Here is a 23,352-nt window from a genome sequence, read left to right as displayed (position 1 = left end):
GTCAAACGTAAACTAGATAATTTAACATTAAAAAAATAAGTCCAAAATGTAGAATGAAATTTGTTCGTACGAGGCTTTGTTTCCGAGAAAATCGAGTTTGAAGAGTCGTCCGACGTGTCTGTTCATGGCCGACCGAATCTACTTAGAAATGTCACTAGCCGGATTCCAAAGTCGATTTCCTCGAAAACAAAGTCTCGAATGGAAAAAATTTATTCGGTATTTTCGACTTGTTTTCTCACTTAGAATCACCCCCTCCACAGTCAAATCATTAATACTGGGACACCCATTAATAAAACGCAATTAACTGAAAATGTCTAAACGAAAGCAGGTTTTGCTACAATCCTATTAGAATAGAATATTCGAATGGTGAATTACTCGACTTGGGAGAACAATTTGTAATTATTCTCCGGACAAAATATTCGTCTAGAAAGATGAATAATTAGATAGATATTTTTGCAATTGTATTTTGCAAGTCTGTTCTCGGGTGGGGCAGCAGAATTGAAGTCTCCGAAAGAGGACAGCCGAAGTCGGAGGATGCAGAAGAGGTGGATGCACCTTCGGCAACCTGTGGAGGGGATGATAGTGTGACGCGGCGTGCACGTGACACAAACACGGGGTTGGTGTCAGGGGTTGAACGGGGAACCCCCTCACATGCGCGGTGTTCGCGGCCAAGTGAAGTGTTGCGTTCTTCCACAACTCTCGAAAATGTCGACCCTCGACTACGGTTAACTTTCCGAGCGGTGTTTATCCTTTCGTCGGCGATCGCGACCAGCGACACGATCGAACATCACCGCACGGTATAGCCGAAAGCCGGGCGAACCTAACCGATTATGAAAATCCCAAACGGCGAACGTTGTTGCGGCATTGTTTCAACTCGAAGTGTTTCGGTCACGTATTACTATTATTGTTCCGTCAGTGAAATTTCGGGACACCTTGTCACAGCTTGCTAAGTGTGCATCAGCGCCTTCTTCATGAATCATTCCACGCGGAAGAAAGTATCCCCGAAGGATGTGCTAAACGTGATGGATGTCCATGCGAGCATGTTTTCTGGAATTCACGGTGCTGAGTGATTCTGCGATCAGGTAGATGATCCGGGATTTCGTCGTTGATCTTTTCTTGCTTTTGTCGGAATTTTAGGGGTGTAGGTTGGTACGAGCACCGGCACTTTAGTGAAAAGTTTTTAGTTTTTTATTTAGTACTCGGTAGACTGCGAATTTTTATTTATTTGTTAATGCTTCGAACCCAATGAAAATAGCTCTGTCGCATACCAGAAAGACTGCAAGAAGTACCTATGGAAATATATCTTATAAAATTAATGATTTAACAGACATCTAACTGATAACAGACATCCGTATCATTACGCGAGGGTACAGGAGCTTATACCAGCTGATCATGAAAAACAATTGGAATTCTGTCAGTGGTATCTGTATGCAGTGCAACAAGATAATGTTGTTTCCATCAAAAGTATTGTGATCAATCGACGTTTACGAGAGGAGGAATTTTTAATGTGCATGATAATCATGTATGGGCAAGAATAAATCCACATGTGACACGAAAAATTGCTTTTCAGTATCAAATTCACATTTCGTATTTTGTTATAACTTTTTAATAAAGCTCTATGTGACCTATGTTTACCTAACATTTTTTTCTCATTCAGTGCCATAGAATATATTGGCAAAGTTTGAACATTAAAACCTGGGACACCCAGTATAGTTCTAAAATAGGTCCGCCATCGGTTAAAAGAAAGAGTACTAAATTTCACTATAGTTTTTGAAGCAACTTAAAACGTTGTCCGCTCGTTAGATAAGTGTCCCCGATATCGGCGAACAGCAACAACAAATTTCTATTGATTTTCGCCAACACTGTCGCGTGTATTTGAACTTTTCGCGACCCGTGGAACATATACGCATAACTGAATGCATCAACCTAAGTGCTTCAGTTCACGAGTATCGTGAACGTACGTTAAACCAACGTAACACGCCACCACGACACTACGTTTCTCATTGATGAAGATACTTGATCGTCCCACATTTTCTAATGTGATTAATGTCTATGTTTCTACCATGTTCACTACTGTTTCGTCGGGTCTTCAAGTTCTAACAATATTTCCCTTTACCCTCGAATTTCTGTATTACAAATCATACATTTCATTGCACTCAATAAATTGCTAAAAGTTTCCTAAAAATTGCTAAAATTGTCCAGATGCAACGGGATTTCCAAGCTCTGGAGCCAGAATAGGGTTAAAGTTCACCTTGGCAACCCAGAGATTTTTAACTTTTTATTATATAATCCGGTACGCCTTGACGCGAGTATGCCAAAAATCGAAGTTTCAAGGCGAGGAATTCGTTTTAACGAGCGAGGCTCTACTGTACTTAATAATTCCACTGGATCATCCCGCAATTCTAGAAGTACGTGTTTGCGTCCTTGGATCAGTTTAGTATGACAGAGTCTCGGGCCAATAAGGATGGTCAGCACGTGCTTCGATGCGATTTTTATACTGCGTATCGTTTCATCTTCGATCGGTTCGACGCGAACGTATCAAACCGGAGTTTTATTCCGCACATAATATATGTAAATATATATCGATGCGAACATTTGATAATGCCGGTGCGTGTCAAACGCCACGGGACAAAGGGATGAGCAAATCGATCCACCCACAGTGGACATTGACCGGCAGTGATACCATTAAACTCTTATGCGCAATCGACGGGTGCAAGTTCGCTTATGTTCGGCTACGCGAACCCGTTGTTTGCGTATTAACATCGGGCAGGAGGTCCTGCAATATTTAATCAGCCGGTACCGGTGCTTGAGAACGACACGATTCAAGTTTAACAACCTCTGAATAGTTAACAAACCAACTTTTGAGTCCTGCCGGTCGTTACCCTTGCATTAATATTTCGAGAAGGGTTGCAACATTTATGTCGTAGATTATTAAACGGAGCTTTTTAATAATTTCTCTCTGTGCATGAGATCTTTGCTACGTGCCCCAATTGACAAGTGTGTGCGTGTGTGCTTGCGACAGATTTTCTGTTTTCTGATGTTACAAGAGGGTGGTATAGTAATCATGGCGGGAAGTGCTCGATCAAAATTGCTGACGCGGTCGAATTATTTGCATTTATATTGAAACTTAAAAATAAGTGGTGCCCTTGGCTCTTTTGCCAAAAATAAATTAAGGCGTGGTTGCTGGAACATGAACATTGGAAAAAACAATGGAAGCAGTATGAAAGAGTACTGGAGAAAAAATTGAATTTTCTGTTTAATATGTTGAAATAATGTTCAGCTATTCTCTAGTTGTTATCGATGACCTACATTTGCATATGCCATGCGTGATATCCTGTATTCCCCATTCGAATATGTTAGCGATGTCATTGGCACGTGGCAGGAGTACGTCAGGGGGTAAAACACATAGCTATAGATGGACACACCTGGACAGGTGTACTCACAGATTGTATAGTCTCAGGATCAGATAGAAAGCAAACACTAATTGCCATGAATAGGCAGTTCTTCGCGCAAATGAAATTGTTAAGCATAAAAATAGCGAAGGGCAATTTTCTGTCAATGTTTCAAGGTTAAATAATTCTACCGATTTAAAATTATTATCAATATTTCACAGAGGGTGTTTACCTGTATAATAAAAACATAACACAGTTCCTAATAATTCAAATCTATTCCATAAAGTCAAAAGTGTTCAAGAAAAACTTTTCTTCTTTCCTGCACACTTATCTAATGCGTTCAGATTATTAATTAACCCGACTACAACAGCAAGAAAATTCTGAAAGAAAATTTACTCGCGTCCCACTATCGCCAAACTCGAACCTAATCGTAAATAAATGCAATTAGATCGCAATCGAGAAGAAGGTAGTTGAGCAATAAATCAGGCAGATAAAATGCTACGTTGCGCACACTATACAGCACATTATGATGAAGTATTTTCTGTTCTACATCCACTCAGTTTTCACTAAACTTACAAAACCCCTGCTAAATGTCATTTCAGATGATCGTAACTCGTTGTAATCAGAAAACGTAAATTCGTTGACGTGTGCCGTTGACTCGGGCTAGGTCTATTAACCACAAACCTGTACTCGCGAACAATGAATGGTCACGACCTCGTTTCGTGATTACAAAATCAATGTTTCTGATTTTATCCGGACTTGAAATCTCTTTGTTTAAATTCTCCGCTGGTCACGGTAATTGTGTTACACATTTCATCGCGTCAAGTTGTACGATCTAAAAAATTATCTGTTCCTGCAAAATGGAACGAACACGTGTTCCTAGAATTGCGGGATGATCGAGTGGAATCATTAGGTACGGTATAGCCTCGCTGGTTGCACGCCTCGTGGTGGGAGTCTCATTGGTCAATAGACTGCGGATCTTTATGCAAAATAAGGGTTAAACTTTGCCTCGGGAAACCAGAAATTTTTAACTTTTTCTTGTGTAGTCCTGTAGATTTTTGCGAGAAAATGCCGAAAAACTAAATGTTTTTGTTAGGAATTCACTGGTTCAAAAGTTAGGCGCATTTTTGACAGGTGAGGGCACCGCCACGTTGGGATGTGAGTTCGAGTATGTACCGATTAGGGGCGTCGATGAATTATGCATACAGTTGGAACCTTTGTGAGCGAATTAAGACTACTGACGACGGAAAAAGTCGATGTGTACGCCCTATCACGCGGTATCGGCGAATGCCCAGCGATTTTCGTAAATAATTACTGACTCGATAAGCAGAGCGGCTGTGAGGCAGTTGAGAGGGTTTGAACTCGCTCGTCCATCCTTGCAATATTTACAAAAGAAACAGGGGAAAGTCATGTAACGAGTTATCGATCATATCGTGGACGAGAGCAGCCGATGCTAACGTTCGACAATTATCGAGCGCGAAATTGATCGTTACCTCCTTCCTGGTAATTTAATTGGTTTAATTCGTTCTTCCCGGAGTGGATAGCCAAATGATCACAACATAATTTTTGGAGTACGACTATATGGACTATATGAATATGATTCTCATTCAGTTGGTAAATAATGTTGCTTACATTGTTTCTAAATGTATTTTTGCACTTTTCAGTAATTCATTTAAAAATAGTAAGGTCACAGTGTGGTTTGGTTATGAAAAATTGTTATCTACGTATTTCAATAAATGCTGCAACCAGAGTTGTGTTCTTTTTGCAGAATGCCCTTTTCAGGAGCATGGTGCAAAGTATGGATTTACTTCGGGTTCGTGTTCGCATGGACAAAGGGGGCTCGTCCACGTTTTGATACCTCCACGGACATGGGATTAGTATTGGTCCCAGCAGATGCAGAAGTAGATTCGGTGATTTTTAGGCTGCGCGCGACCGACCAGGATGCTGATTTTCCGCTCGTGTTTGAGATAACTGGTAATGCACTTTCAGTCTCCCTTAATCGTTCGCATGAAAAATATTTTCAAAAGCCATCCAGAACACTGCTAAGATTTATACTATTTCCACGAATTGATTTCGAACTTTGTGACTGGATTTGCGGCACGTGTTCGTTGAATATGAAAATGTTTTTAATTTCTGTGGATAAAATGACCTCATTGTTTGTCCAGCTACAATCACACCTGTTGTAAGGATCGACAATCTGCCCTGCACTCTGTACAACAAAGTGTGCCAGGCTAACGTGATTCTAACGAAACGACTAGTTCCTGGACGCCTTCACGATTTTGCCGTGAGGGTTAGGGACACGAATGGTGACACGAACTCGATGCAAGCTACTATTTCTGTTACGAACGCCACGACCCCACGTGATAAAATATTCCCGCACATACCCTCCCTCGTGATGGTGCCCGAGGTAATTGTTTATCGGTACAAATACGTCGATTAACAAGCCTTCGACATTTCAACAAACCGAACCATGTCATTGGGGAGAGTTTAATCTATTATTTATGCCCCTCGTGTCCTGCATTATCTCGTATTGAACATGAAAATATTTTAACTATGAAGCTTGTTGCTTCAACTCGCGAAATCGTTTTAATATTATCTCCTTTCTTCAAATTAATGTGTTACTGTAAATTTTTCTGATTTTTCTCATTTACTGCAAATGACAGAGATAATTGATTTCCTGATTTGGAGTAGTTACTAACAATATTTATTTATCCAGGACACCAAACCCGGCAAAGAATTGGACTACCTCCTGGTAAGGGCCAATTCGTGGAGCGGGAAACCTGTTTACATTGAACTCTGGGTACGTTTTGATCTTAAAGAATGATTTCTATCCGTGTCTGTGGCCCACAAAAATTGTAAATGATTTTTACAGCAACCGAAGGAATTATTTAAAATAAGGCAACGGCAGACCCCCACGCAAACGCGAGGTGTGATTACTTTGATAGGGGAATTGGATTTTGAAACGCAGTCCGTTTACACACTCACTATATACGCCACGGTATGAGAAATTTAGCATAATTGTTTTAACACAACACCCGAATATACTGTATTAGGCGTGTGCAAAAGTTTTGGCGTGCTAAAGCAATAGCAATGACATTTTGACACTCCTGGAAGTAGTAAACTGTTTTGTCGCAAATATTTTCTAGTGTAATTCAAGTGCAATTGAAACTTGGATATATCAATTGAGAATAAAGGAAATTAAATGATTTCATGTGAATGATTAGATAATTTTGACGTTCACTAAACTGTTGCACGCGCCTAATGTACTGTGCTGTAACGAACAGTGTGTTCATTATGCATTTATTAGGATCCGTACACAGAGCCTGGAAAAGATACTAGAAACATTGCCGGTTTGAACGTGGTCGTGATAGTCACCGACGTTCAGGATGTTCCACCGATTTTCACGTTAGCCCCGCCCCTAACGAGAATCAACAATTCCGTGCAACCTGTAAGTATAAAGTAAGATCAAATAATTTTCCCATAATCTTTCGACCAGCCATTTTATACAAGCGCGGAAGTGCCAAGAAGGAAGCAGTTTTATTTCAGAAAAGTGGTCGCATCGATAAAATCCATCGCGACCTAGGCACGTCAAGATTGAACATGATCGTATGTTGATTTTCTAGGGTGATATAGTATTGCGAGTGCACGCGGAAGACGGGGACAAAGGAGTTCCGCGTGAAGTTGTGTACGGTCTCGTGTCGGAGGGCAATCCTTTCACACCGTTTTTTAACATTTCGGAAACGAGCGGTAAGAAAATACGTCATAGATCTTAAAAATCGTGAAAGAAGAAATTTCTGATCAAATTGTAAAATTTAAATAAGTACCAGAGAAAGTCTTGTTAAATTTTAAGTCGTGTTTCAATTACTGGAGATTTTTATACCACTGTTGCAATACTCGAAATTATATAATTTGAACGAAAAGGGTACCTTCATGATTTTTTGTTGAATGGCCATGATTGAGTGCTTTTTCCAAAGGCTCGTGAAAGTTTGATTGAGCCAGCAATGGCAGAAAATCTCAGGGTGAAGGGTATAATTACACTTAACGGTGCCGGTATTACTAATCGAATTAGCCAAATGTAGATATCTATGTGTAATGTGTACACAGCACACCATGGGGTGGCTTGGTTCCCCGAGTTCCCCAGGAATTATCTGGTCAATCACGAACCTTTTAAATTAATTTACCACTTCTTCGATCTCCTTCTGTGTCGTTAAAACGTCAGGCAATGATTCACGCGTTCCACTCACAGCTTTGAGTCAATACGAGCAAGACAAGTACATTTTCAAGTCGATCGGAAAATCACTACCTTTACAATAGAAAGCTGAAATCAGCAAAGGTATAATCTTCTAACACGGGGTGACCCAAAAGTACCATTTTAAAATGCACCCTCATATTTTTTCACAAACAAATTCGGGTTGCGAATGATCTGGTCACTTTTGGCCCACCCTGTACAAGCATTTACCCGTTAATTTTCATGCTCATGACTGGGCTGCGGATTTTATGGAAAAATTGGATTGACCAAATACAAAATTGTAAAGAGGAATTAAGTATACTATAAAATATACTAACTTCTGTCCTTCGCAATCGAAAATTTTGCACAAAAATCGGCAGCCTAGTGGTGACACGTGGAAATAAATTTTAAAAGACAATGCGCCAAGAATTTTCGAATTTTTGCCGCAGTAAAACTTGCAAAACGGTACGTATGGCGATACGTGTCCGCAATTACGTGCCCTTTTAATTGCCCGACTATCTCGCGGATCGGAAACGCGTTTCGCTAGGCGGGCGAGCCGCTAATTCCGCAATAAAGCTAGATTTCGCGTACGCGCAATTAAAAAGTTAAGGTCCCCGGCTATCGGGGCTTTTTCATTCCGGTCTCGCACGAAATTATAGTCGCCTGTTAAGGTTGCGGGACGATAATACGGCTTCGGGTAGACGGTTGGTTTATCTCCGTTATAGCTTCTGGCCCTATTCGTTCCTTTTTACCATTTCTCTCCGGGCCGGCACCTACATTCGCACTGTACATTCGCGTACACCGCGGAGCGAGGAGGTCGCATGCTTCACGTCACGAAATGATAAGCATCGCAGCTTGAAAAGCAGATACTGACCCCTAAGGACGATCGATACTGCGCCGTAGACTGTCAAGACCTTACCACTGACCACTTCCACGCGTACCCGGCCACTTCCTTGCCTGACTCATTTTCGGTTCCGTGAAAAAATCAGTATCGCCGATCTCAGACGGTAGATAACCCGGCCGGAGCCGGCTCCGTGATCATGCGAAAATAAGCGTAGAAAACCCCCAACCCCCAGTGCTCGGCGACTCCCCTTTGCGTACAGTGTCCTTTCCCAAGGACGCGGAAACCTTGTCCAGCAGGGACGCCATTTCAACTTCAAGATTTCAGCCGTGAATAATATCACGAGAGTTACGTTCATTCTGTCGAACATGTTCCCGACAATTAGACTTGCGCTAAGTTCTTTTAGAAATTTTATGACACTGGGATACTAACATTCACGAGAAATTGTCGACATTTTTTTTTCTTTTTTAAGAAGAGGGGAAACTCGCCATAAATTAAAACTGGCCTTTCACAGTCTCCCCGTATGTATAATTTTTCCACATTCGTGGAAACTCCGGTCTGCGACGGGTTAATGGCTGCCACCGTTTCATTCCGTGATGTGTTATGCAAAATCTCTAACACTGCCCGTGCACGTGATACGTGAGAGAGATCATTGACCGAGATGTTTTATTCATAATAAAAGTATTCCAATAGTACGGGATTCGAAACGTCTGGAGAATTTTAATCAGTAGCAAAATTCAATGGACACCCTTTATAATTCGACTAAACCGTTCGAGTCTTTTTTGGAGATTTTAGAAGAGTACTAGAATCAAGTCTGGCGATTCTATGCGAGGCTAGTACTTATAATTGTACTTTTCCATTTCATTGTTAGGTGAAATCACTCTCGCCAGACCTCTGGAGGAGCTGACGCAAATTACACACGTCGGTGCACCTGTGGTGCTCACCGTGGTTGCTGAAGAGTTGCGAAGAAGCAGAGATGAACCTCCGGCCCAGGCAACAGTGGTCGATGTCGGGTTTCTTCTCGGAGAACCGGGAAACACGCCGCCGTATTTCGAAAGTGATAAGTTGGTACCTGAAACTCGACATAATCAAAAAATTGCATCTTTCTCCGTAGCATCGTCGAACAAACAGAACAAATTTTGGTCTTAAAGCAGAAATTTAGAAATTATTTTTCTCTATCATCCTCCTTTCCAAGGAAATACAACATTTTGGGACACCCTGTATATACGTGATTTTAAATAAAGTGGTACAGTGATTTCTCTATATATGTCGCCAAGGCCTGGATGATAAACGTCGCGGAATTATCTGTACGATACAAGACACTGACAAGACCCGTGTTGTCGACATGTATCGAGAATTCACTGTATATGTTTTGGAAACGATTTTACACTAACAAACAACTATGTAGAATATTAATTTTTGTCAGTGGATTAAGGTTTAACATTTGACGGTTTCGCCGCAGTTACGTTGCAACGATCGATGAGAATCTGGATCCCGGTACTGTGATAAACTTTGGCGATCAATACACGACCAGAGTGAAAGACGAGGACATTGGAAAAGCTGGGGTGTTCGCGTTGAAGTTGGAAAACAATAATGGCACCTTCGAGATCAATCCGACGGTTGCGGAAAGAACTGCCGATTTTATTGTTATCGTTCGAGATAACGCGCTCATCGATTACGAATTGTACAAAGCTTTAACTTTTAAGGTACGTTCGATAATTTCTCAATGGATCTCGCGCATCACCGCAAGCTGATAATTTTATTTTCGCCAAACGTAGATTGTTGCTCAAGAAGTTGGCCCCGCGACGAATTTATCTGCGTCTGTGCCAGTCACGATACTTTTAAGAGATGTTAACGATAATCCTCCGGTGTTCGATCAGAAAATGTACGAAGTAACATTGTCGGAAAATGTCACTGTGGGGTCGCGCGTAATACAGGTACCATTTTCTCAGCTCGTGATTTACACGTTCAATTTGTAACGCAACAGATCAAAAAGATTTTGATAAAAATTCAATTCCTAGTGGGAAAGAATTTTTTACTTTACTATGTTTCCTTTAATTTTTCAAGTTGTAAATTAACTGTTTCGGACAGGTACACGCGACCGACACAGACACAGGATTTTACGGTGACGTTCGTTACACCGGCATAACCGGCGAAGGAAGCAAAGCCTTCGTCCTAGATCCCGAATCAGGATTGATCACTGTCGCCACGGGATCTTCCCTGGATCGAGAGATCGCAGCGAGACTCGACCTGTCCGTGGAAGCTCGAGACGAAAATGGTACCGGAAATGTTGGAACTGTTCCTCTGATAGTTAATCTGCTGGACGTCAATGACAATCCGCCGATATTCGACAGGGGCGTCTACGAGTTTATGCTAAACGCGGACCTAACGAACTTCACGTCGCCGGCTTTCATAAAGGTACATCCCTCGCAACAGAAAATTTAACAATTTTTCATAACACTAAATTTTCCCGAGCTCAATAATTTTTGGAATGCCTGTCGAGATTTTGCTTAAAATACCATTTTGCAGGCTGTTGACTCGGACGCGGAGCCACCGAATAACATAGTCAGATACGAAATAATTCATGGCAATTACGAAAATAAATTCTATCTGAACGAAACCAGCGGAGAATTAATTGTCCGATCACCGATAACGAAGATCCGACGGAAGAAACAAAGTGCCTACGACACGTTCGTTAAAAAGGATGGAAAATCGTTAGTTAAGAACAGTCGACCGCGAACTATACTAACAGAGGATGTCGAACATGTGTCCACAGAGAAAAGTCAAAATGAAACAGTCGTCGACAAAGCAGTTGCGATGGAAATGAAAATGGGTCGTCAGAAACGCGACCAAGAGAATGCACTGTACACTCTCACTGCCAGAGCATACGATTTAGGTACATGTGAAAGATCGATTAATTAGAAACTAATTGCTAACGGATGCGATGTTTCAGGTATTCCCCATCTTTCCAGCGAAACGGAGATTCGTGTGATCAGTGGCACAGCGATGGAGGCTCGCATAATGATGTTCGTGGTGCCAGGCGAACAGCCAAATTCGACGAAGACTGTCGAAACGTTGGCAACCATAACCGGTGGTCGTGTCACCGTATTAGAAACCCGCCCTTACGTCCAACAGAACAATACCGGCAGCACGACTGTGCCTGGAGGGGGCAAAAAGTTAGCAATGCACAATTTTCAATTCATGTTACAAAGAAGATTGTTAAACAAAGAATGGCACAGAAGAAAATTAACATTTGCTGTGTTAGATACATTTGATTTATTCGTGCATTGGATCTTCCGACGATTTTTGATATTATGAAGAAGAAATCGATTATATTAAAAAGAATTGAAGAGTAAAAGATAAAGAGGGAAATTAATATTTTATTTCGTTTATCTCGTTAAGGCGCTTAGAAATTTTGCGTTTGCGTCACTGAGAGGCTTTATTATTTACGTTAATATTAAATTCGTAATATTTATACTAATTCGGTTCAAAGAAATAAATAATATTGTTTTAACATAGTGAAATTCAGTTTTTTGATTATTCGCCGTTCTCGGCGCACATCCTAACTAAATTCCTGCCGTAGTCAAGGGGTTAATTATTATATTACAGGAGTATTATCGTAGCGTGTGTCGAGCAAACCGAGCCAGGCACGCCATTGGTGGACGTCGAGAAAATTCGAGAAACATTAGCAGCTAATGGTGTGGGGATCATTAATGGCACGGACACCATAACGACGGTGAATATTCCCGAGCCGATCACACCAGTCAGTGCCAACACCCATGGTAATAATGGCCAAACAACCCTCGTTAACAACACCGTCACCAATGTACACAACGAAGAAGTAGTACGTACAAATGAAATTAATTTACTAACACACAATCGCAACATTGTTCCATATTACTCTATACATAGAATATACAAATCCTTTGTATAGTCTACAAGTACGACAAAATTGTTTTTCAGACGGTGTACAAAGCGGAGAACAAACTGTTGTTCTGGCTGTTAATTATTCTGGGCCTGCTCATGCTTCTGGCCATCATCATACTGATCACATGTTGCATTTGCCCCGGCTGTCCATTTTACATGGCACCTAGGAAAAGACGAGTGCATTCTTCAGAAACTGTGGTCGTCAGATCCGATGGGAGACCAAAGCGACACTTTCATCGGCAGCCAGCTGCCGCTACCGAAGGTAATTTGCATAAACAAATTTCTAAAATTTCATTTTAAACTTCACGGGCCAGTGGGATACATAAAATTAGCGACATTTTCCAATTTCAGTATCGTGGAACGGAAGGAAGCAAGCGTGGAGTGCAGACCCAACGAGACGGAACTGGCAGTTCAACAAAAGAAATGTTAAAAATTGTTCCCTTCCCGGCGACGTTGCTTTCATCTCTGGCCCTCCGAACGACGTTCACATGAACCACGAAGCTCATCGATTAGGGGACGCTGCTTCCTACGATCATTCGAGGAAAATTCGGCTGGACGAACAGGACAGAATGTACATGGAAGAGATGGAAGGGCCGAAGCAGCGGGGCTACGACATGCCGGAAATGGATTCGCTGCAGAGACACGAAATCGAGAGGGAATCGGACACGCAACGTCAAGGATACAGGCAGAGGTGAGAAGAAGATTGCTATGAAAACCATTTTCCTCCATCGCTCTTACTTCCCAAACAATTCAATATCGGAAAAACATCCTCCTTATTGAGATCGCCCAGTGGTACCACGAACATCCGCGCCACCCTGTATAATATTATAGTATTAATCCAGAGTCTAGCACTGTAGCACAGCCTAATTGAGCTATAAAATTGACCCAGGTCCGGCCCCAGATACATGGAGGCCCCGATGGGCGACGAGGCAGTGAGAGAGCAGCACTTCTACCGCGAAGGTAACGCAGAAGTCCTCCGGCTGGTGACCAGGGGTGAGATCGAGGACTCGTCAGCGAGCCGTCATCATCATCGCCACCACTGTCCCACGACCTTGATCGTCGACGGCAAAGACATAATCCTACAGCGGTTCATAGAAGACCAAAAAGTCAGGCCGGACTTGTCGATGCAGGACATGGAAGCAGCTCGCATGATGGAGTCCCATCAGCGGTCGAAGGACATGTACCAGCAACAGCCGGCAGAGATCATCCTGATCCCGGATAGACTGGAGCTGGGGCATAGGCAGCATATCGAGGAAATAGGACCCACAGTTCAGAGGCTGGTGATCGATCATGGGGAGTACGAGTCGCAGAAGACCGAGAAGGGCTCACAGATTGGGGAGTCCTTGAGACAGGAGAAGCAGGAGGGCCTGAGCACCGAGGCGATGGCTGCCGAGAGACCTTCGGCAACCAAGGAGCAAGCTGGCAAGCAGTATTCTTTGACCGATCTGGAGCTAGCTAGACAAAAGGCTTTGCTAGCTAGGATACTACTGAGAAGGGACAATAGACACCTGGACGGAGGGTTGCTGGACTCGGCCAGCTACCTGGAGACTCAGAGTCTGCCCGGACAGGTGGCCATAGCTACCCAAACGGACAGAACGGCAGCGACCCAAACGGATCGTCACGTGAGAAGCAGAAGCGACAACGACGAGTCCGACGAGGACTCCAGGCACCGGAAGAAGCTGAAGTCCAGGAAGAAGTACGGGGACGGGGATTGGAAAAGGGCGCGCACCTTGTGGATGAAGTCCCCCATCGATGAGAAGAGCAGTCCTTGTTACGACAAACGGCTGAGCATCCTGCAGAGGAAGACGAGGGAGGTTAAAGAGGACCGGAAGATCTCGTTGGAGCCCGACGTGCTCAGAGAGATCTCCGACTCGTTGAACGGGAACGGGAGCTCCTACAAAGCCGAAGAGGACAAGTCCAGGTACCGGAAGTCGGAGCAAGCCACCGTCAGCTACAAGATACTGAACGAAACGGAGAACGACTCGTCTTCGTCGATGGAGCTGAGGAAGAAGAAGAAGGAGCAAGCTACCGGCGAGAAGAGCTGCGAGGACCTGAGCGACGACCAGAAGATGACCGAGTCCTTGTCGTCGCCGGACATCAAGGCGAAACGCGACAAGAGGCAGGAGAAGAGTCCGAAGAAGGAGACGAAGTCGCAGAGCGCGAAGAAGTCGGAAGGATCTATGAAGCCGAGCTTCAGGATCCTCGAGAAGGAGTTCACCATGCTGACGAAGAAGTTCAGCAAGCTGGGCGAGAAGAAGTTCCAAGAGAGCACCGGCAGCGACAGTACGAGTCAAGAGAAATCGGAGCCGAAGAAGGAGCCGAGTCAGAAGACCTCCCAGAAGAAGGCTGACGTGGCTGGTGCGCCGAGACAAGCGAGTGAGACGACCTCGAAGCCGGACCAGAAAGCGAAGCAGAAGAAGGAGACGGCTATCGCGAAGACGAAGCAGAAGCTGAGGTACCAGCAGTCGAACGTCATGAGCACAGGTAGCTCGGAGTTCGACGAGCTCTTCGAGAAGAACAAGAAGCAGGGCAAGCCTAGACAGGACACTGTGAAGCAGAAGCAACCTGTTGGCGCACAGAAGGCGAGGCGCCAGGTCCACGGGAGGCAGGAGTTGAAGAAACAGGTGGCTGAGACCAAGGATGACGATGCGAGGATGAAGGACACCGGGAAGGTTGAGAAACCTGGGAAAAGTGTGGTTAGAGGACCGAAGTTGGCTGTGTCTCGCAAAGATCGTGGAGTTGAAGAGTCCAGCACTTCCGATCAGATGGATGCCAGAAGGGACAAGCTTAACGTGTCCAGTTTGGAGAAGAAGAGTAGCGTGGACTCTTCGGGAACGGAGTTGAAGGGTACGAGCAAGTCCATCGTGGAGAAGACGATTCAGAGGTTCAGCGATGACTTCGTGGAGCAAACGAAGGTGGACAGCATGAAGCAGCAGAGTACTTGTATGGAGAAGGAGGAAACGAAGACGCTCGGTGAGAAGGACTCGAGTCCTAAGAAGAGGGTGTTGATGAAGAATGGAGCGGTAGCTGCTAAACAGTCCGCTGAGAAGTGGATCAGGAAGGAGGAAGAGATGATGAAGACAATGATGGAGGAAGCGGAGAGTCTTGAAACTCAGCGGTCAACGAAGATGTCGACTGTCTCTGATCAGACGAAGGAGAAGCTGAAGGAGGCAGCTGTGGATGCAGTTGATAAACTGGAGTTGATAGAAATGACAGAGTCGCCTAGGAAGAGGACAAGAAGGAGAGAAGAGACGAAGAGGATGACGGAGGAAGCTAGGAGACTCGAAGATCAGGAATCGATGAAAATGCCCGCGGTTGCTGATGTCAGCGAGGCGAAGGAAAAGCTGAAGGAGGCAGTCATTGCAGCAGAGATGGTTGAGAAGGGTATGTTGCTGCTTGGTGAAGGTGGATCGGTAGAAAGGGAACGCTCGCCTGAAAGGGGGACGAAGGAAGAAGAGGAGACGAAGAGAACGACGGAAGAGGCGAAGAGTTTTGAAGGTCAAGATTCGACGAAGACGCCCATCGATATTCGCGAGGCGAAGGAAAAACTGAAGGTGGCAGCCGTCGCAGCGGACATAATTGAGAAAGGTATGGCGCCAGTAGACGCGGAGTCTCTAGAAAAGCCGAGCGAACGGGAGCAAGACAGATTGACCGATGTTGCGAACATTGCTGAAGTAAGTAGCAAAGATAAAGCGGAAGATGAACCGGCAAGTGACAGGAGCGAGAGCAAGGGGATTATAATACCGGTTGTTACAGATACGCCAAAGCGAGAACATGAAAGCAAGGACGAACCGTCAGAAGGAACCAACCTGCCGATCGATCACAGCATTGTAACGAAGCGCGAAGATGAAACTGTGGATCAGAAATCTGTGGAAAAGAAACGAGATGTTGAGGAAGTGCTGGAAGATGTTGGAAAGACAGGGTTAGAAGGGAAGAAAGATGTAGAGGATGTTTCACCGAAGACAATGGAGGTGGAAAGAGACGAGAAATTGGTTTTGGAAACTGAAGAGTATCCTGAAGAGGAGCATGAGGAGGTGGGAGAGAGGAAAGCAGGAACGGAAGAGGCAGTGGAAGCGCCTGCTGTTTGTAAAACAGAGGAAAGTGGAGAGGCAAGTGAAACACAGTCGAAAGTTGAATTGGTAGATGATGAGAGGAGTGTGAAAGATGACGTTAGTCCTCTTCATGATGTCAAGGAAATTGAAAAAGAATTGATGGGACCCGAGGATGTAGAAAAGCATAGGAAAGATAGTTTAGGTGAAAACGGAGGAAGGAAGGATGCAGTTGATGCAGAAGAAGATCCTGAGGTAAAAGGGGATGAAGAACAAGTGGTAGGCGAAGAAAAGGAAGAGGTTCCAAAAATTGGAGGTGATGACCAACCGAAGGAAATGGTTTTGGACCAGGGAAAAATCTCAGAGGATGAAAAGAGGAGTGACGAGGGACAGGAGCGTCATGTTGAAAGCCAATTTCCAGAAAGGGAAACAAAAATGGACGAAGAGGAAGCAAAAGTAGATGAGAAAGTAACGAAAGTGGAGGAAGAAGCAAAAGTGGAGGAAGAAGCAAAAGTGGAGGAAGACACAAAAGTGGAGGCAGAAGCAAAAATGGACGGAAAAGCAGCAGAATCTGCACAAATGGGGGATGATCATGTGATTGGCAAAGAAATCATCCTTCCTACCAAAGAAGACACACCTGATAAGGAGAAAGAGCCTCTGGGACCTAGCAAACCGGAAGACAGCAGTGCAAGGTACAAAGACGGCGAATCTGAAGTTCCAAAAAAGTCTGACGACGAAGAAAAAGAACCCGTGACGCAGCCAACGATCGAAGACGATGAGATTAAGAAAAAAGAAGACGAAGAAAGCATTCTTCTAGACAAAGAAAGAGGAATTGGTCCTAGCCAAGGTCAAACTATCGAAAAAGAAAGTGCTTTTTTAGAGAAGCCAGCAGCTTCTGATGGAAAGGAAGAAGCTGCTTCAGAAATGGTTCGGATCGATGAGCAGAAGGTCAGTGAAAAGGAACAAATACCCCCTGACGAAGTTAAAGAAACCTATTTAAAAGCAGAGAAGACGGGCGATGAACATGAAGACGCAGCTGATGCACGAGACAGTGCTCCAGGCAGTATTCCAAGTGAGGAACCAGAAATTGATGAGAAAGATAAGCCCAGTGAACCTCAAGCCGTTGTTGACGATCGGAGCAGTGAAAAAGATGAAGACATGGCAGGTGTCTCAAAGACTGAAGATCAAAAAGTGCTCAGTGAAGAAAAGAGTGATCCAAAAGATCCTGATGAACAGGACGAGGCCGCTGCTTCGGGACCGCCTGATGACAAAAATAGTAAAAAGGAAGAAGACGATTCTTCAAGATCGCATGCCGAAGAGCAAAGCGTCGGGGAAGATAGCACTCCAGTAGAAAGACCTGTGGAAGCTGAAGAACCTGTAGAGGATGAAACTCGACTCGAACCACAGAGGACTCAAGAACTGGGGGACCAGGCGAGTAAAATGGAAAGTGCTTTTTTAGGAGTTGCTGAAGCAGTTCACTTGTCAGATAGTAGACCGTCAAGCGTGGAGCTTGTCGACCACGAAGCAAAATCTGTGGCAGACAAGTCACCTGTTCACTCAGACAGCATAACTGTGGAGGAGAAAGATCGGACACCTTCTGAAAGTAAAATCGGCGATCATGCTGAAGTCGCTGAAGTCCCGTCAACATCGGCAGGTGGGATTGACAAACCCTTTCATTCGGACGTGCTGAAAAGTTTCAAGCAGGCCGAGGAAGATCAGAAGGAGTTGGAAAAGAGAAAAGAGAAGGAGGGGGCGGACGAGCTACACGAAGACAGAAATAAAGATGAAGCGTCAATGGATGATGTTGAAAAGGATTTGACAACTGACTCGACGACAGTTGGCGATCCTGACTTAGGGAAACCGGGAGAAATTGGGGTAACGGTGGAGAAACCTGTTCATCTGATCGGCGACGAGGTAGCATCACCGGAGGAAGAAAAACCGGAAGAGCAAAGACCAGGAGATGAGATAGAGAAAGAAATACCAGAAGAGCAAAGACCTGGAGATAAGGTCGAGAAAGAAAAACAAGAAGGTCCTGGGGTCAAGGTAGACGAACCAACACCAGAAGATCAAAGACCTGGAGACGAGATGGAGACAAGATCTCCAGAAACTAAAAAGCCCCAAGTCACTGAGCCTGAAGAACTTCCTGAAGAAGTAGACAAGGAATTATTGAAACCCAGCGAACCTAGTGAAAGAAAGGTTGAGCACGAAAGATTGTCAAGCGCATCGAGCAGCGAATCCCAAATAACTGAAGTCCATGCGTCACCTGAAGAGACAGGCAAAGAAAAGTCGGCATCAGAGGCTCCAACGGAACCCGACGAACAATTAGAAGAGCACTTTACAGACAGAAGTTTCATCGTAGTGGACGAGAGCTTCGAGCCGTTTCTCGACCAAGAAAGGAAAGAGGCAACTGCTGAAGAAGCAGCCGAAGAAGGCGGAAAAATCGACGACGAGGGAGAAATGGAGGACCGAGGGACATATATCGGCGACGAAGAGTACACAGACGTAAGCGTGCCACTTTTTACCGAGATCATGCAACAGTCGGACGATTTAGAGGACAGTGACTCATCGAGTGATATTTCCAGGAAGACGACGCTAACCACGAGACCGTATCAGACGCCGCGACACCGAAGCCGGCAGTCGTCGGAAAGGGAAGCCGTCCAATCCACGGAGATCGGTGACCCTCGCACCCTGGAAGACGAAGAGGACACATACCTGACTATCGAGTTGGTGAGGGACGATGATTTGAAACCGGTTGCTCCAACTGAGGCGGCGAAGGACGAGGACACCAAGGACACTGCGACGTCTCTGAGCACTCAGATCACCGCTAAGCTTGTAGACAGGCTGAAGAAAGAGGCCGGAGAGGCTGGACAGAGGGAACGTTCAATGTCCGAGGTTGACGAAGAGTCATCTTCCAGCGCCAGAAGAGCGAGAGACAAAGCATCTCCGGATAAACAAATAGAGACAGTACCAGTTGTTAAACCTGCTAAGGTCGATACTCCCAAGCTCGAGAGGAAGATGAAGGGAGCAGAGAAGCGGAGGCTTCCGGTGCAAAGGAAGAAGAAGAGCTCTTCGGAGGAGTCGTCCGAAGAGAAGGCGCTTCATTCGCGCGAGCAGACGTTGCACGCCCGCCACAGGCCTCGAAGAAAGTTCGACACCGATCAGCTGAAGCATGCTAGGCCACGACAGACGAAGAAGGACGAGGAGCAGCATCAGAAGCAACCAGCGCCTAGGCCAAGGGAGAGAAAGGGTTCCACCAGCGGAGAGAAGCATGGCGCACCTTCGAGAGAGATCGACACCAGCAAGACGCAGCCCAAGTACATGGCCTGGTACAAGAAGAACCGCGAGGAGATGGAAAGAAGAAGAGCCGAGCTAAGAGCGTCCGACGACGAGAGCCAGTTGCCTAGGTGGCTTAGGAGAAGCATGAGGTCCCAGAAGACGAGCAAGGAGGACAAGAAGAAGGAACAAACCGCGGGAACGTCCTCCAAAGGCAAACGCAAGGTGAAGCCTCTGGTGAACGTGGAGTCCGAGCAGCTGAAGGCCATTGTTCGTCAGGGTAGGAAGCTGAGGAAGGCTGAAGGTGGCAAGGACGAGGACCCCCCTGTTCAGATATTTGCAACGTCTCCACCTGCCGCGACTGCGTCAGAGCCTAAGCATCATCTGGTGCAGCACTCCGAGTATAAATACGAGAAAATACCGGCGCCATTTTACCTCCATCCACCACCAGCCCCTCATCCGTCGCCGCAACTGTCGCCTCAACACTTCGAGGCTGAACCGTCGCTAGAACATGGACACGTCGAAGAGGATTTCGAGTCCGGGATCGCCATTCCGTTGCAGGGTGGAGCTAGACTGAGGCATCAACAGCTTCTCGAGAAGAAGAGTGTCTTCGACATCGCGTACAGCGAGGCTGCGCCTTCGCAGCTTCGGGCTGACAGCACCACGCCGCCATCTTGAATTATTGAATGTTTCTGTGGTAGCAGTTTTGACCGAACGTTAAATATTCTGGTATTATACCAGCATTTTTATTGATATTAAGTCTAGCAAAGGAGTCAACATTGATCTCAAAGAAGTGGGTTCTCGAAAATTGTAAAAAAGAGAATTGGTTTCATTAGAAAATGTAGCTCATAAATAATTCTTAATCAAAGAATGGACGTTAACGGTTTCGGTATAATTGTACTGGCCGTAACACCAGTATCAAAAGTTTATAACATTATTTTTAATTCCTCGTCTGGAGGCCATCTAAGGATGAACATACTACGCACAAAAATGTTGACTGTGTCTTGAAAGTAGATTTTGGAAATTGTTGGAACCGGTTAGGTGTCACAATAGAATTCTAAATGTAGTATATGGATTTATGGGAAATATTAATGTTTAAAGATATATGGAGAGCATGTGTATTAGGGTGGACCTTGTTTAAAAAAAAATTTTGTTTAAAGATCAATTTACATTGTCAAAGGATGAAGAACATGGAATATTACGCTAGCCTTTTTTTCACCCCAATATTCCGCATCATATAAAAGAACAAATGATTGTAGCTTTACGTACCGTTAATAATAATGATGTAAGATAATATTAATAGTGAATTGAAGTAATGTAAATGAGTACGTTGGTAGCACCATTGCAGCATTTATTTCGGAAAATACTTTCTAACAATTTTTTCTAAAGATTTTCAATTTCCCTAAATTTTATAAATAAGGAAACCTCGGAATGAATGACCCAGTTACAACGTAGGTTTAATTGTAGTACAGATTTTAGCTGTAGTTAATTATTCGGCTGAACTTGTGAAAAAAAAACGATATACTGTCGCGAAATGAAGAAGAAAAATAATTTATAATCCAAACTGTATCAAACTACAGGAAGCGCTATCCAGACGCAAAAAAAGACTACATTAAGGAAAAATTTGTAAAATGTCTTTAGAATTGTTGCCTTGTATGTATTAAAAACTATTTAAACTGTACGCCTGTATTTTCTTTCCTCGCCTATTTATGTGACGTAATACCAGTTAAAAATATCATGCTCTGATTAAACGTAACATATTTATTTTTCTACTTTTTAAATTAATATAAGAACACAACTAAAAGAATTTTTTCAAATAATTTCTAGTTAATTTTTAGTCGACTATTACTTAAAGTTTCCTTTTTATCAATTTTAAAATTTCACATTTTACTAAAATTTTGTACTTGCTAAAAGAACCAAAAGTCACGTTATTAATATTTTTTTTAAATATCCTCAACTTTTCTATTTTAATTTTTAATTTTCTCTAAACCAGAAGCTTTTCACACCAAATCGAAATTAATAAAATATTATTGTCCCATTCGAAAACATTCTGCCATCTTGCCAGTGTCTTTCGAGCATAATATTCTATTAAAAATTTCCTCAAAATGTTGATAATGGAAAACTTGGTGGAAAAGGGTTGGAAAGGGGTAGTAGGTAAGACAGAATAATAAAAAAAGCTTCGGAAAGAGAACTTTAAATAAAATAAAGATATGAAACAATGGTTTGCTGGGATACCTGCAGAACCGACGCGAAAACGAGTCGGCCTCTGATTCTCGAATATGCCAACGTAGACGTAATACACTTTAGTCTTTGGTGTAGTACGTTCACACAGAAGAGACACAACGACAACGTTCGATGACGTCTTTCGTCGAGACATGACGACACGTGACGTTACCGATGCAACTAACCTACCGTAATCGAGACCATAATGGTGCATCAAACATAACCGGAGACTGGTAAATCTTTGGACTGGGAAAACAGGAGTAGCCTGCTGGTTCGCCTACTGCAAATCGCTGACGTGCGAAATGTGCGATAGCAATGGCCGATTCGCGAATCGCGATGGATTCGCAATGGCGCGTCCTCTTCAACGCTTTTTGCCATAAGTTCGTGCAATTTTTTTCAGTACGCACGTCACGAAATCGTAAAAGGGCTGTAATTGCAATAAATTATTTTTAACAATGTAACTGAAATTAAATAAAGTAAAATTAAGTAAATTATTGTACGTATGTTATCATTTGAATGACTCCAAATGCACGAAAATTGCTAAATTATTTTCGGAGATCATTGTTGTAAGAATTATTTGATGCCTACCGTGCAAAGAAATTAATATAAAATAATAAATTATTTAGAAAATATCTACAGCTAGTCCACTGAGTAAAAATTATTTTACCTATACATAATGTCTTGGGATTTATAAATATTTACAGACTATAATTGGGAATGACTTCAGTAATTTCATTTTCGTCCTATAAAATAATAATGTTGCATTGTTCTTACGATTCTACGCATTTTTTCATATATTCATTCTTACAGAACTGAATCATATAGGAATGAAGTTACAATATTTATTCATATATATAATAACGTTTAGGTTTAGATAATAAATGACTGCGAAAATACAAATAGATATTGTATATATTAAATATTATAAAATGGCGACTCGACTCGGCCATTACATGTAACCACCGGTACGTGGCGCAACACCAATTTTTGTCGATACTCTCCTATTATCGCAGAACCTTATCAACCGGTTATTTGCTTCAAATCGAGTTCGCGTAACTTCTACAAACAATTTAACAATCGACGCACTTGAAAACTTTTAGCAAAAGTTTGCATTAGAAACTAGCAATTGAAATGCAGAAGGCAGACAATCATAAAAGAAAAAATTCTCCGAGAACAAATGTATCATTAAATATTATTACCAAAGACCTCTACAATATAACAAATGTTACATTGACATTATTTAAAATATTCTAAACAAAAGTTATTCATAAAAAGTAAATAATTATTAATTTATATAATACTGCGTGCATTGAATGTGTCCGCAGCAGTCAGCAAAGAAATAAAATAAATATTATTAATATATTGTTGCACAATTAATTCAGCCTCCCAGGGTACGTTATAAATATTGCAAAATTAACT

General features: G+C 43.3%; 1 protein-coding gene across 1 annotated transcript; it reads left to right on the top strand.

Moving 5' to 3' along the window:
* Positions 1 to 959: 959 nt before the first annotated feature.
* LOC143360517 (uncharacterized) lies at positions 960 to 20,530 on the top strand. The gene is made up of 18 exons (XM_076799449.1): positions 960 to 1,082; positions 5,161 to 5,366; positions 5,558 to 5,799; positions 6,109 to 6,192; positions 6,265 to 6,390; positions 6,700 to 6,840; positions 7,016 to 7,139; positions 9,333 to 9,525; positions 9,924 to 10,167; positions 10,240 to 10,398; positions 10,553 to 10,879; positions 10,991 to 11,357; positions 11,415 to 11,637; positions 12,071 to 12,305; positions 12,425 to 12,650; positions 12,740 to 13,079; positions 13,278 to 16,905; positions 16,957 to 20,530. The coding sequence occupies exons 1-18, from the start codon at positions 1,027 to 1,029 to the stop codon at positions 20,386 to 20,388; spliced, it is 10,353 nt and encodes a 3,450-aa protein (XP_076655564.1). The 5' UTR covers positions 960 to 1,026; the 3' UTR covers positions 20,389 to 20,530.
* Positions 20,531 to 23,352: the final 2,822 nt, after the last annotated feature.

This window comes from Halictus rubicundus, chromosome 13 (assembly GCF_050948215.1).
Source record: "Halictus rubicundus isolate RS-2024b chromosome 13, iyHalRubi1_principal, whole genome shotgun sequence".
Classification (NCBI taxonomy): Eukaryota; Metazoa; Arthropoda; class Insecta; order Hymenoptera; family Halictidae; genus Halictus; species Halictus rubicundus.
Note: the sequence above shows the minus strand (reverse complement) of the source record. Positions and strands in the feature narration are given on the sequence as shown.